The following is a 14,649-nucleotide window of genomic DNA, read 5'->3' as shown; positions in this document are numbered from 1 at the left end:
ATGGTGCATAACCCGGACCCAGAGGCAGAGGCGCATTATATTCCAGTTCAAGCTTATACCTATGCGCCTTTTACAACCTCAGACTTATTAAATTGGAAAACCCATTATGCCTCTTATACTACAAAACCTCATGAGTTAGTAGAGCTATGCTCTAGTATTATGGCCTCGCATATGCCCAATTGGCAAGATTGCCAACAGCTTCTATTGACATTATTCACCACAGAAGAAAGGCGACGAATCCATCAACAGGTAGAGCGTATTGCCTTAGAAAGGGCTCCTGAAAACCATGTAAACCCCCAAGGATGGATGAGAGAAAGAGTGCCCTTAGAGAATCCCCATTGGGACCCAAATACCCCTGCGGGATTAGAGCGTCTTACCCAGTATCAAACCCTGCTGCTGCAGGCTATGAGGGCGGGTATGAAGAAGTCTATAAATATGACTAAAGTCTCCGAAGTGCTACAAGGCGCAACCGAAGCCCCTGGAGAGTATTTAGAACGCCTCTTAGATGCATACCGCCAGTATACCCCCCTCAACCCCGAAGCCCCAGATAACCTGAAGGTAGTCAACATGGCTTTCGTAGCCCAAAGTTACAAAGACATCCGGAAAAAGCTTCAAAAGTTGACTGGGTTTGCAGGAAAAAATTTGACAGAACTCTTAGAAGTTGCTCAGAAAGTGTATGTGAATCGAGATCAAGAAGAAAAGAAAGAGAAAGAGAAGAGAATGGTTAAAAAGGCAGAACTGCTAGCTGCAGCACTAGTAGGGCCACAAACTGGAGAAAGAGGCAGAGGAAGAGGCAGAGGGCAAAGAGGACGTGGAAGAGGAAGAAGAGAACTTTTGAGGAGAAATCAGTGTGCACAGTGTGGAAAAGATGGACATTGGTGGCGTGAGTGTCAAGGTGGACCATCAATGTACCAAGAAGGGAATCAAGGAGAATACCAAGGGCGAGCAGGGGGGCAGCCAAGCTGGCAACCTAATAATTGGCAGAGGCAAGGAGAGTCCACAGAGAGATATGAGATGAATCCTTTCACGGGGATGGCCGCGACAGAAAGTCTCGAATAGGACAGACCGGGCCCCCTTCATCTTGGCCCCGGGGAGCCCTTGGTCACCGCCACTGTTGGGGGCCGAAATATTAATTTTATGATAGACACCGGAGCGGCCTCCTCTGTAATAACCTACCCAGTGGCACCCCTCACCCATCAAAAAGTACGAGTAGTAGGGGCAACTGGAGTAGTAGAGGAAAGGCATTTGTTACAACAAAGGACTTGTCAGCTTGGGAGCCATATAGTAAAGCATCAGTTTTTATATCTGCCCGAGTGTCCAATGCCATTATTAGGACGAGATTTGTTATCAAAATTAAGGGCCCAAATATCCTTTGAAGAAGACGGAACAGCGACTGTAGCCTTTCGGCAGCCTCAGAAGGGCAAGCTTTTGACACTCACTTATCCGCAAGAGGAAGAGTGGAGACTACATTGGACCATGCCAGTTCTTGATGAAGAGCCATGGCAAGCCTTTCAGGTGCCTGGAGTATGGGCGGAAGATAACCCTCCAGGAATGGCCAGATGTGTGCCTCCAGTTGTAGTTGAGTTAAAACCAGGAGCAATACCAGTACATGTGCGACAGTATCCACTGCCACGCCAAGCGATACTAGGAATACAGAAGCACCTAGATCGTCTACTGAAATATGGGATACTCCGAAAATGTCAGTCACCGTGGAATACACCCCTTCTGCCAGTGAAGAAGCCCAGCACTGAAGAATACCGTCCAGTGCAAGACCTGAGGATGGTCAACCAAGCAACCGTGACAATACATCCAGTCGTCCCAAATCCCTATGTTTTGCTAGGATTAATTCCATCCGAAGCTACTCATTTTACTATTTTAGACCTGAAAGATGCTTTCTTCTGCATCCGACTGGCCCCCACAAGTCAAGCTATCTTTGCATTTCAGTGGGAAGATCAACTAACAGGGAGAAAAACCCAATTAACGTGGTGTCGTTTACCACAAGGTTTTAAAAACTCCCCTACGCTGTTTGGGACTGCCCTAAGTCAAGACCTTCAAAATTTCCATTCGGAACCGGGAAAAAGAGTTCTGCTGCAGTACGTAGATGATTTGCTTCTTGCAGCATCATCAGAACTTGAGTGTTGGCAAGGGACACGAGAATTGTTACACCTTCTGTGGGAACGCGGATACAAAGTGTCCCGGAAAAAGGCGCAGCTATGTAAAACCCAGGTGCGATATCTAGGGTTTATAGTGTCTCAACATCAGCGAGAATTGGGCCCCGAACGAAAAGAGACTGTGTGTGCCTTGCCTGAGCCGGCCACTAGAAAACAAGTGCGAGAGTTTCTGGGGGCCGCTGGATTCTGTAGAATTTGGATTCCTAACTTCGCTGTCATGTGCAAGCCCTTGTATGAAGCTACTAAAGGCCCCGAGACGGCACCGTTTCAGTGGGAAGAGTCCCAGAAAAAAGCTTTCAAAAATATTAAAACAGCACTACTCCAAGCGCCAGCTCTAGGACTGCCTGATGTGACTAAGCCTTTTCTACTGTATGTGCACGAGCGAGACAATGTAGCTGTAGGAGTACTAACACAGCAGCTAGGCTCCTGGCAGCGACCTGTTGCATATTTATCTAAGCAATTAGACCCGGTCGCAAAAGGCTGGCCAGCATGTTTAAAGGCCATTGCAGCAACAGCCCTCTTAGTCCAAGAAGCAGATAAGTTATCAATGGGACAAGAATTAACTGTTTGAGTTCCACATGCAGTACTCACCCTGATGGAATACAAGGGGAATTATTGGTTCACCAATGAGCGCATGACCAAATACCAAGCCATGCTCTGTGAGAACCCGCGTATCAAGTTAGAAGTGTCATCCAACTTAAATCCAGCTACGTTACTACCAATAGCGCCAGGAAGTCAGCCCGAACACGACTGCATCAAAACTATGGATGAAGTTTACTCCAGCCGTCCAGACTTGCGTGATAGTCCTTGGCCACACCCAGATGTCACTTATTTTACCGATGGAAGCAGTTTTGTCCAAAATGGAAAAAGATATGCTGGCTATGCAATAGTAACAAACGCCAAAGTCATTGAGGCCAATCCCTTGCCTGTAGGAACCTCAGCCCAAAGAGCAGAATTAATTGCTCTTATTCGAGCTCTAACATTAGCCGCTAGACTTACCGTCAATATTTACACGGACTCCAAGTATGCCTTCACTACCCTCCATGCCCATGGAGCATTGTATCGTGAAAAAGGATTAATAAATTCAGTTGGCCAAGGTCTCAAAAACGTTGCAGAAATATCTGCTTTATTAGATGCTGTATGGCACCCTAAACAAGTGGCGGTAATGCATTGCTGCGGACATCAAAAAGGGACCAGCGATGTAGCAAAAGGAAATAGATGGGCAGATCAAGTAGCAAAACAAGCTGCCCTCCAAAAGGGACAAAATATAGAAAAAGAAGAAGTAACGGTCATAGCAACTCCGCTGTTCCAAGTCAACTTGGCGGATATGTGTCCAGCATATACTCCAGAAGAAGATCAGATGGCTGTTAATTCCCTCCAAGCTAAAAAAACAGCCAAAAAGTGGTGGGAGTTGCCGGATGGACGAATCTATGTACCTCATCGGCTCGCTTGGAGTATTGTACAAATGGCACACAGAGCTACCCATCTAGGAAAAACTGCCCTGGCAGCATTGCTACAGAAGCAAGTTTACATCAATGGCATGCACGGCCTTGCCAATTCAGCGTCTGCGCGATGTGTAGAATGTTCCAAAAATAATCCAAGACAAGGAAAAGGGCCTCCACCAGGAATTCAGCAATATGGTTCTCTCCCTTTTGAAGCCCTAGTGGTCGATTTCACCGACATGCCCAAGGCAGGACATTATCGCCACTTATTAGTTTTTGTATGTACTTATACCAAATGGGTAGAAGCCTATCCCACCCGGACTGAAAAAGCTAGAGAAGTTATAAGGGCCTTAATGAAGGACATTATCCCCAGACATGGCCTACCTCTATTCATTGGATCTGACAATGGTCCTGCTTTTATTGACAAAGTATTACATGAAATTAACTCGTTACTTGGCATTCAATGGAAACTCCATTGTGCTTACCGTCCGCAAAGTTCTGGACAGGTAGAGAGGATGAATCGAACCCTTAAGACTCACTTAGCCAAGTTATGTCAAGAAACTAAGAGAAAATGGACGGAAATGTTGCCCTTAGCTCTGTTTAGAATTCGCTGTACTCCTCACAAAATTACTGGTTTGTCCCCTTTTGAGTTAATGTACGGCAGGCCTCCTCAAATATTAGTTGGGTTAAGAGGAGACCTACATGAACTAGCGAATATCAGTCTAAGGCAGGAAATTCAAGCACTGGGCAAAGTCCTCCAAGCTCAACGCCGGTTTGTCTTGGAGAACCGACCCCCAATTCCCATTACAGAAATTCATCCCTTCCAACCAGGGGACGAGGTGTGGATCAAAGAATGGAGAGATGACCCTCTGATTCCCAAATGGAAAGGACCAAATACTGTTATACTTTCCACCCCTACAGCTGTAAAGGTAGCTGGAATTAAGCCCTGGATACACTGGACGCGAGTCAAGAGGGCAAGGGAGGGGGAATGGACCATAAACAGGAATCCTGAAAATCCTTTAAAAATCACTTTGAAAAAACAGTAAGAAGATTCAGACTAGACCCTACTGTGGACACACCGGGAGACTGTCCACCCAGCGTACGGTCAGATCTGCAACTGGAGAATTGAAAAGGGGACTAGACCTTACTGCAGCTAACCAGGAAATTAGCTGTCCAGCGTACGGTCAGATCCCAAGAAGATCAAGTATGGGTGCTGCTAAGCTAGTAATATTAGTAGTGGTAAATTATGTTTCTCTAACAGCATGTAGAAAAGGGGGACCTGGCGTAGGTAAAAGAGAGGTTCTAGAAGGTGATGTCCCAAATTTCTTGCCTGATATAAAAGAGAAAAAGCAAATCCCACAAGGCGGTGTCTTTAAGGAAGAAGGTCTGCCCCAAAAGTTAGCTGAAAACTATTGGCTACACTTAGCTAACATCACTGGAATCACCCACTTCTGCCTCCCAAAGAACCTACCCACCAGTAAGCTCATTAGCACATGTCTAATACCTGTCTGTAGACAACCTGATAAAATAGAAATTAGGGGTTATACTACAGATTTGTCTTATTCTCATAATCCTTCATGGGGTGCTGTCTCAAAAACTCTACCCCCTGCAGAGTTCTATTTAAACACCCCTATTGTCGCCGCTACAAATGCTACGTGTGCACGAATGATTAATTGTAAAAAAAGATGTAAAATTGTCCCTGGTCCATCCATAAATTGCAAAACAGTTCAAGATATTCCCTTTAATTTTGCACATGTACTTTTACCTGATGGATGGTTTTGGACCTGTGGTTCCCGTATGTGGTCATTTATTCCAGCCAACTTGTCCGACAGCCAACCATGTTGCCTCAGTCGCCTAGCCCCTTTTCTTCCCCTGTGGCCAATAAAGAAAGCCCATCACCGACAACGTCGAGCTTTAAAGCTGACTGAAGATTGTAATAGCCATTTGCGACTTTACTCCGATTCAGAAAAGCTGGCATTAGCAGTATCATTAGTTGGGATAAGGGGCCTAGCCTTAGAAAATGGTCTAGAGGTTAACCGGTTGGCCTGTGCCATGGCAAAAAGTATAAACGCCACCTCACAAGCTCTGTCCTTGCTCAATAAAGAATTCCATGACCTAAGAGGTGCCGTGCTAGAAAACAGGGCTGGTATAGATTACCTCTACCTCCTTCATCATTTAGGTTGTGAAACCCATCAGAACCTCTGTTGTTTCAATTTATCTGACAATAGCAATGCTATAGATAAACAAATCAACAGACTGCACCAAATTGTGGCCGATATCACAATAGAGAAAAATGATTGGCTTGACTGGCTGACCTCTTGGATTCCAAATCTTAATTGGCTCAAGGCGGCATTTGTTCTAATTCTGCCTGTAGTGTTAATGGGAATACTGTTATGTCTCTGTATCCCCTGGTTTATACGTTGCCTGAGAAATATGCTGAATGCCTTAACCTCGAAGACTGCTGCCCGCTATATGCTGTTAGCACTGCAAGATATAAAATAACCTAGGTTGCTGAGAAATGCTATAATTGTAAGGAAAATTATGCATTTAAGGGGGGAATGTAGTAGCCATATTTAAGACCAGATTGAGTGGTCTTATATTTCTGCAACGTTAGTATAGTTTAGCAACAGATCAGCAATGAAGAAACTGCCCTTTGTCAGCAAGCTTGATCGCACAACCTAGTCACGCCTTTAACATTTTGCTTACTGCAAGCTGTAACCATGTCTTAAGATAGAACATCCTGTGGCCCACTTCCTGTACTGTAAACAACTGTGCTAACTGCAAAACCACGAAAGAGGAGACAGGAGAAAGGGTCGCATGTATGTCATCATTACTATAAAAGAAATGTGTAACTTAGTTCAGGGCTTTTGGCTCTTTGGAAAAGATTCCAGCCTCAAGCCCGCGCGTTAAATAAAGAAGCTCTCATTTTCCTTTACTCCGTGGTCTCTCTGACTTTGATTTCTGCTACATTTCTGCGCAGGTGGGGGGAGTTTCACAAGCTCTAGGCTTGTGACTCCTGTGGCGGCTAGGACAGGCAAAAACAGGAAAGTAGGGATGGTGTGCATGCAGAGGCACCTTATGGTGACAGGTGACGCCTGAGGCCCCCCGAATGGGTTATGCGGCTCGGCGGGGGGATAAGGGTTGCCTGGGAGACCAACCCTACTCACTCACCCAGGTGTTGTGCGGCACCGGGTCGGGGGTGACACCGGAAGGTCTACCTCCCTCAGAAGGGGCAGTCCGGAGGGATGGCGAGATCACTGCCACCCCTCAGGCTGGGTGTGTTTTCGCCCAAGAAGTGCCAGCTAGCCGCTGACACAGTTAGATGCCTGTCCTAGTTACCCCTTTGCAAGTATTTCAATAAATGTGGCCCAATTTTCAACCCAAGCTTGTTGTCTGCATCTTCTTTAACCCATCTCCACTTGCAAATGCTTATTGCTTACTGAAAGAGTATTATAAATTGAAATGAGAATATGAAGCACTTATCAATCAAAAGAAAATCGTCCAAGAGAGAGAGAGAGAGAAATGGACCCCACTAATATGTGCTTCAGAAAGGGATAGGCATCTTGTTTTGGGGACCTTGTCAGAGCACCTAGAACATCCCGCCTATTTTATTTCCATTCCAATGATGAATGGGAAAGACACTGTTCTGCAGTTCTTCACCATACTAACAACTTCTCTTTACAGAGATTCAAACTGTCCTCTGGTGCTCCAGAATATCATAACTTACTCAATTATTTATTCCTTGTGAAGTTATCGATTTGATGGCAGAACGTATACCTGGTAAAGCTCCTTGCCCAGATTCTACCCCCCGCCCTCGATCTTTTAAAATCTAATTCAGAATGGTGGGCTCCTTTACTTTCAGTTTCATTTATTTTCATTCATAACTCCAGAAAGATCCCCGATATCTGGAGTAAAGAGATCATATTCCTATTTTTAAGAAGGATGACAGGATGAATTGAGCTAAGTACCATCCCATCAGTCTTCTTTCAGTTACTGGGAATCTATATGCGAGGTATTTAAAATGTAAGTGATGAACCTGGATGGAGCATAAAAAGTGCAAACTTCCCAGTTACACAGAATACTTTTCATAACAGAATCAGAAGGATGCTGTATCTTGCACTCAGAAATTCTCATTATTATTATTATTATTATTAATCACAGAAGCTTCCAGTGCTTTTTTAAAAACACTTTTGAGTGAGAGATATAGATTGAAGTTGTATGCAAGCCTACTTCTGTATTTATTGCATTTTATTCTGCCTTTTAGCTCAAGTCTCCCAAGGTGACTTACAAAGTTAGGAAATCAGACAGCCCCTGTCCACAAGCTTACATTCAAAAAGACAAAACATGAAAGGAAAGGGGATTGGGAGGGAGGAGGAAACACATATTGAACTCCAATGGGAAGTGAAGACAATTCCTGCCTTACAATCTAAAAAGACATGACACAACAGGAAGAACAGATGGGGAAGGATGGGGGTGCGGATACTGGATGCCATCCTAGGCACCGTCAGGCAGAAAGAAGTTCTACATCTCCCAGCACACCCAGGCCCCCATCCAGCAGGAGTGTCACTGTGTCTCATTCTCATCTCCCTCAGCACAGCCTGCTGGACTGGAATTTATAGGCCACCTTTAAGGGCAGAACACTTAAGGGTAGAACTTACAGGATTTTTCTAAAAATACAAAAGTATACAAATGGAAATTTAACTTCTTCCTGTATTCCAAAGGCAGATTTCTGTGTAATTCTGAGAATATCATGTGTTATGTTAATTATGATCATTATCACTGATGTTATGGTTTGGGGTGTGGTTGTGGGGGTCAAGGGTCCCAGTTGGCTTCCAAGGGATATAATCATCATTATTATAATTAAGTACAAAAGATGCCTATACTTCCTCCTGAGCAGTCCAGTCCTTACTTCTTACAAGTAAGTTATGCATGATCCAGACAGCTTCAGCCCTAGGGTGGTACAGAAATAAATAAACAAACAAACAAATAAATAAATTTCTACCACACTGCCTCTGAGTAGGCCTGCTCTGGTGGATGCTTTATAATAGATTTTTGGATGGGGGGGAGGCGCTTCGCTGCTCCCCCCGCGAAGTTCAGGCCGGGGAGGGAGGCTTCCCACCTCGCCCGGCCGAAATTCAGGCCAGGGAGGAGGCGCCTCGCCTCGCCCGCCCGCGAACTCAAAAGTTTAAAAAAAACAAAAAACACCCCCATGATAGGCTACGTGACGATTAACGTAGCCTATCACGGCTAGATCTGCAAAGTCAGCCGTGATAGGCTACGTTAATCGTCAAGTAGCCTATCACGGGTGACTTTAAAAAAAAAAAAAGCGCGTACGAAAATGGCGGCCCCCATAGGGAGCCGCCATTCGCTTTCCTTATTTGGTCGCTGTAGTCTACGTAAATCTTCACGTAGACCACGGCGAAAATAAGGGCAACGCAAATAGCATTGCCCTTATTTTCGCCGTAGTCTACGTAAAGATTTACGTAGACTACAGCGACCAAATAAGGAACGGGAATGGCGGCTCCCTATGGGGCCCGCCATTATCCGTACGGGCTTTTTTTTTTTTAAGTCACCCGTGATAGGCTAAGTGACGATTTACGTAGCCTATCACGGCTGACTTTGCAGATCTAGCCGTGATAGGCTACGTGAATCGTCATGTAGCCTATCACGGGGGCGTTTTTTTTTTTCTTTTATTGCAATGGCGGCGGCGGCAGCCGGTCAAAAGACCAGCTGCCGCTCCCGCCCCGGATGAACACCCGCCGAACCGCCGGCCGGACCTGCCACCAGGAGGGACATTCGGCAAAGGTAAGTCCCATCCCGGGGGGGGTGCGGGGGCGGGGGGGTGCGGAGAATTTCTCCCCGAAACTTGTTTGGGGGGCCGAAAACGTTGGCGCTCGGCCCCCCGAAGTTTCGGGGAGAAATTCTCCGCCATCCCTAGAGTATCACATTATATTTAACTGTGAACAAGGTTACTACGGCTGTGTGGACTCCCTGCTCCCATTCATCATCTGAAAGTCACCTGTTTCTCTGTGAAATGGGAGTTATTGCTGGAACAGGGGAAGGTGGATGCAAAGGAGTCCTTTTGTGTGCTTATGTGATCCCCCCCCCCCGGCCTGTTTTATGCCTCAGTTTTGTCCTTCTGCGATATGGGTCGGGGATTCAAAGACTGCTCCTCATCCACTCATCCCCCTTGTCACCGCCTCTCATGATCCCTTGGCTCTGCCTCTACTGACTTGCCCACTGTCCCACCATTCAGACTGGCTATCAGTCTCCACTGTATGATCGTTGTGTTTCAAATTATGCCCGGTTAGAGGAAGTGGATAGGGAGACGTCTGTCTCCCTTTCTCAAAATACCAGACCCGGAGTCATTCCATGAAGCTGATTGGTGGGAGATTCAGGACAGGTAAATGAAGTCCTTCTTCACACAGTGTGTAAATAAATTATGGAATTTGCTGCCACAAGATGTAGTGATAACCACTAATTTGATGGCTTTAAAGGGGCATTGGAAAAATTCATGGAGGAGAAGGGTATCAAGGGCTGCTAGTCCTGATGCCGATAGCTGTGTCCATTATACAGGATCTATGGACAGGAGTCTACTGTGCCTCATTAGATGCTTTTATACTCAGACTTCTAGTCAACTTTAGGGATGGGGGAGAATTTCTCCCCGAAACTTCGGGGGGCCGAGCGCCAACGTGTTCAGCCCCCCGAAGTAGTTTCGGGGAGAAATTCTCTGCACCCCCCTGCCCCCACACCCCCCACGGGACAGGACTTACCTTTCCCGAATGTCCCTCCTGGCGGCGGGTCCCGGCGGCGGTTCGTCAGGTCTTCGACAGGGGCAGAGGCGGCAGCCGGTCTTTCGAACGGCTGCCACCGCTGCCATTCCAATAAAAGTAAAAAAACAACAACGCCCCAGTGATAGGCTACGTGACGATTAACGTAGCCTATCATGGCTAGATTTGCAAAGTCAGCCATGATAGGCTACGTAAATCGTCACGTAGCCTATCACGGGTGACTTAAAAAAAAAAAAAAGTGCATACGGCTAATGGCGGCCCCCAGAGGGAGCCGCCGTTCACGTTCCTTATTTGGTCGCTGTAGTCTACGTAAAGATTTGCGTACACGCTTTTTTTTTTTTTAAAGTCACCGGTGATAGGCTACGTGACGATTAACTTAGCCTATCATGGCTGACTTTGCAGATCTAGCCGTGATAGGCTACGTTAATCGTCACGTAGCCTATCACAGGGGCGGGTTTTTTTTGTTTTTTTGTTTACTTTTTATTTTGCGGCCAGGCGAGGCGAGGCGCCTCCTCCCCGGCCTGAATTTCGGCCGGGCGAGGCGGAAAGCCTCACCCCCGGCCTGACTTTCGGCCGGGCGAGGCGGGAAGCCTCCCCCCCCTTCCTGAACTTCAGGGGGAGCAGCGAAGCGCCTCCTCCCCACCACGAAGCAAGCTGCGAGACCAGGTAAGTGGCTTTCGTGCACCCCTAGTCAACTTAGATGTCGGCATCAGGGACAGGTTTCTTATCCAGTCCCTGGTACAGGGGGTGTAAGACAGGGTAGTATATGGGGCCCTTTCCTTTTCAATTTATTTTTGCATGATTTGGCCACTTGTCTCTGTAATGTTGATTCCCATGCTCTCAAGCTGTCCAAGGCTAAGATGCAGCTACTTTTCTATGCTGATAACGCTGCACTGCTGTCACTTTGCAGAATTGGGTTCAATTGCTTATTGTCTGGATTGGAGAGTTATTGCTCCGAGAACAGCTTGGCCATCAACTACAGCAAGTCCAAAGTTTTAGTGCTCTCGAAAGCCCATAAACAATATAAATGGGCTTCAAATGGTAACAGCATCAAAAAAGTCTCCCGTATAAAATACTGAGGCATACAAAAGCAAAGCACCAGATTCTGGTCCTAGCAACATAGGCAGGCAATTGATTCAGCCAACCTTCGCCAGCAGCTGAGCTCACAATTTTTCTTCCTGCAAGGTGGTCAGTTCATCCCCTCTGCAATTCAACTTTACAAAACGAAGAGCTCACTCATGGCATTCCTGTTTGATGTCGGATTCTACTCCAAAAGGGAAGGACTCCAGTCTGTATTGTTTAGGAAGGTATTGGGCCTTCCTTCTGGTGTGGGGAACCCAGCAATCTATCTGGAAGTGGTATCCAATGCCCTGAATGCAAGGTACGGATTGATGCCTTGAAGTGGTGGTTAAGTTTATGCTTTCTAGCAGTTCCTGATAACCATCTCTCCTTACTGCTTTCGGATTCCTATGTTGCCTGCTGGATGAGAGCAACGGAGAAGAAACTACATAGGCTAGGCTTCTCTGCAGAAGTTGTGGGCAATGATGGGCTCGAGAAGGCCCAATTTCTTGTTGTTCAAAGACTAATTGATGTGGATCTATAGCATCTGAGAACTGCTGCACATGAAGCTTGTTCTCCATTGTTGTTGTTGTTGTTCAGTCATTCAGTCGTGTCCAACTCTTCGTGACACCATGGACCATAGCACGCCAGGCCTTCCTGTCCTGCGCTTTCTCCCGGAGTGTGCTCAAGTTCATATTCATTGTATCGGTGATGCTATCTAGCCATCTCATCCTCTGCCGTCGCCTTTGCCTTCAAAATTTTGATTTCCTTTAGGATTGACTGATTTTACCTCCTTGCAGTCCAGGGGACTCATAAAAGTCTTCTCCAGCACCACAGTTCGAAAGCATCAATTCTTCGGCGCTCAGCCTTCCTTATAGTCCAGCTCTCACAGCCATACATTACTACTGGGAAAACCATAGCTTTGATTAGATGGACCTTTGTCGGCAAGGTGATGTCTCTGCTTCTTACTATGCTGTCTAGGTTGGCCATAGCTTTCCTCCCAAGGAGCAAGCGTCTTTTAATTTCATGGCTACAGTCACCGTCTGCGGTGATCTTGGAGCCCAAGAAAATAAAATCTGTCACAGCTTCCATTTCTTCCCCTTCTATATGCCAAGAAGTGATGGGGCCAGATGCCATGATCTCAGTTTTTCTAATGTTGAGTTTCAAACCAGCTTTTGCACTCTCCTTTTTCACCCTCAACAAGAGGCTCTTCTTGAATCCTCTTCGCTTTCTGCCATTAGGGTGGTATCATCTGCATATTGGAGGTTGTTGATAATTCTCCCAGCAATCTTAATTCCGACCTGTGATTCATCCAACCCTGCATTTCTCATGATGTACTCTGCATATAAGTTAAATAAGCAGGGTGACAATATGCAGCCTTGTCGTACTTCTTTCTAGGGATGGGGGAGAATTTCTCCCCGAAACTTCGGGGGGCCGAGTGCCAACGCATTCGGTCCTCCCAAGGTTCGGGGAGAAATTCTCCGCCCCCCGCCCCCGTGCCCCCCCCCCGGGATGGGACTTACCTTTTACGGATGTCGCTCCCGGCGGCGGGTCCCGGCGGCGGTTCGGCAGGTCTTTGTTAGGGGCGGCGGCAGCAGCCGGTCTTTTGACCGGCTGCCGCTGCCGCCATTACAAGAAAAGTAAAAAAAAAAAATGCCCCTGTGATAGGCTATGTAACCATTAACGTAGCCTATCATGGGTAGATTTGCAAAGTCAGCCGTGATAGGCTACGTTAATCGTCACGTAGCCTATCACGGGTGACTTAAAAAAAAAAAAAAGCGTGTACGCAAATGGCGGCCCCCATAGGGAGCTGCGATTTGCATTCCTTATTTGGTCCCTGTAGTCTACGTAAAGATTTACGTAGACTACGGCGAAAATAAGGGCAACACAAATAGTGTTATTTACGTAGACTACAGGGATCTTTACATAGAGTACAGGGACCAAATAAGGAACGCGAATGGCGGCTCACTATGGGGGCCGCCATTTGCGTACGCGCTATTTTTTTTAAGTCACCCGTGATAGGCTACGTGACGATTAACGTAGCCTATCATGGCTGACTTTGCAGATCTAGCCGTGATAGGCTTCGTAAATTGTTACGTAGCCTATCACGGGGCTTTTTTTTCTTTTCTTTTTTTCTTTTGAAGTTCGCGGCCGGGGAGATGGGGCGCTTCTCCCTGGCCTGAATTTCAGCCGGGCGAGGCGGGAAGCCTCCCCCCCCGGCCTGAACTTCGGGGGGAGAAGCGAAGCGCCTCCCCACCACTGCGAAGCAAGCTACGAGACCAGGTTAGTGACTTTCGTACATCCCTACTCCTTTCCCAATTTTGAACCAATCGGTTGTTCCATGTCTGCTTCTTACTGTTGCTTCTTGACCCTCATACAGGTTTCTCAGGAGACAGGTAAGGTGGTCTGGTACTCCAATGACTTTAAGAATTTGCCACAGTTTGTTGTGATCCACACAATCAAAGGCTTTAGCATAGTCAATGAAGCAGAAATAGACTTCTTTTGGAATTCTCTTGCTTTCTTCATGATCCAGTGAGTGTTGGCGATTTGATCTCTAGTTCCTCTGCCTCTTCGAAACCCAGCTTGTACTTCCGGTAGTTCTTGGTTGGCATACTGCTGAAGCCAAGCTTGTAGGATTTGGAGCATAACCTTGGTGGCTTGTGAAATGAGCGCAATTGTGCAGTAGTTTGAACACTTTTTGGTATTGCCCTTCTTTGGAACTGGAATGTAAACTGACCTTTTCCAGTCTTGCGGCCACTGTTGAGTGTTCCAAATTTGTTGGCATATTGAGTGCAGCACTTTAACAGCATCATCTTTTAGGATTTTAAATAGCTCAGCTGGAATACTGTCATCTCCGCTAGCTTTGTTGTTACTAATGCTTCCTAAGGCCCACTTGACTTCACTCTCTAGGATGTCTGGCTCAAGTTCAGTGACCGCACTATCATGGCTATCAGGGACATTCAGATCTTTCCTGTATAGTTCTTCTGTGTATTCGTTCCACCTCTTCGTAATCTCATCTGCTTCTTTTAGGTCCCTGCCTTCTTGGTCCTTTATCATGTGTTATATTTGAAGAAAACATTCCTTTGAGATTTCTGATTTTCTTGAAGAGATCTCTAGTCTTTCCCATTCTGTTGTTTTCCTTGATTTCTTTGCATTGTTCATTTAAGAAGGCCTTCTTGTCTCTCC

The 14,649-nt window shown here is 46.4% G+C and overlaps 1 protein-coding gene across 1 annotated transcript; it reads left to right on the top strand.

Annotated features, from left to right (window-relative positions):
• Positions 1-11,483, top strand: LOC146355491 (uncharacterized). Its single transcript, XM_084829903.1, is given in 4 exon segments — positions 1-756; positions 1,096-3,891; positions 4,043-4,119; positions 11,315-11,483. Coding segments are annotated over 4 exon segments (3,798 nt in total).
• The last annotated feature ends 3,166 nt before the right edge of the window (positions 11,484-14,649 follow it).

This window comes from Heloderma suspectum, chromosome 2 (genome assembly GCF_057233095.1).
Source record: "Heloderma suspectum isolate Gila_16-S chromosome 2, 16-S_ref, whole genome shotgun sequence".
Lineage (NCBI taxonomy): Eukaryota > Metazoa > Chordata > Lepidosauria > Squamata > Helodermatidae > Heloderma > Heloderma suspectum.
The sequence above is the reverse complement of the archived record's forward strand: the minus strand, read 5'-3'. Positions and strand labels throughout refer to the sequence as shown.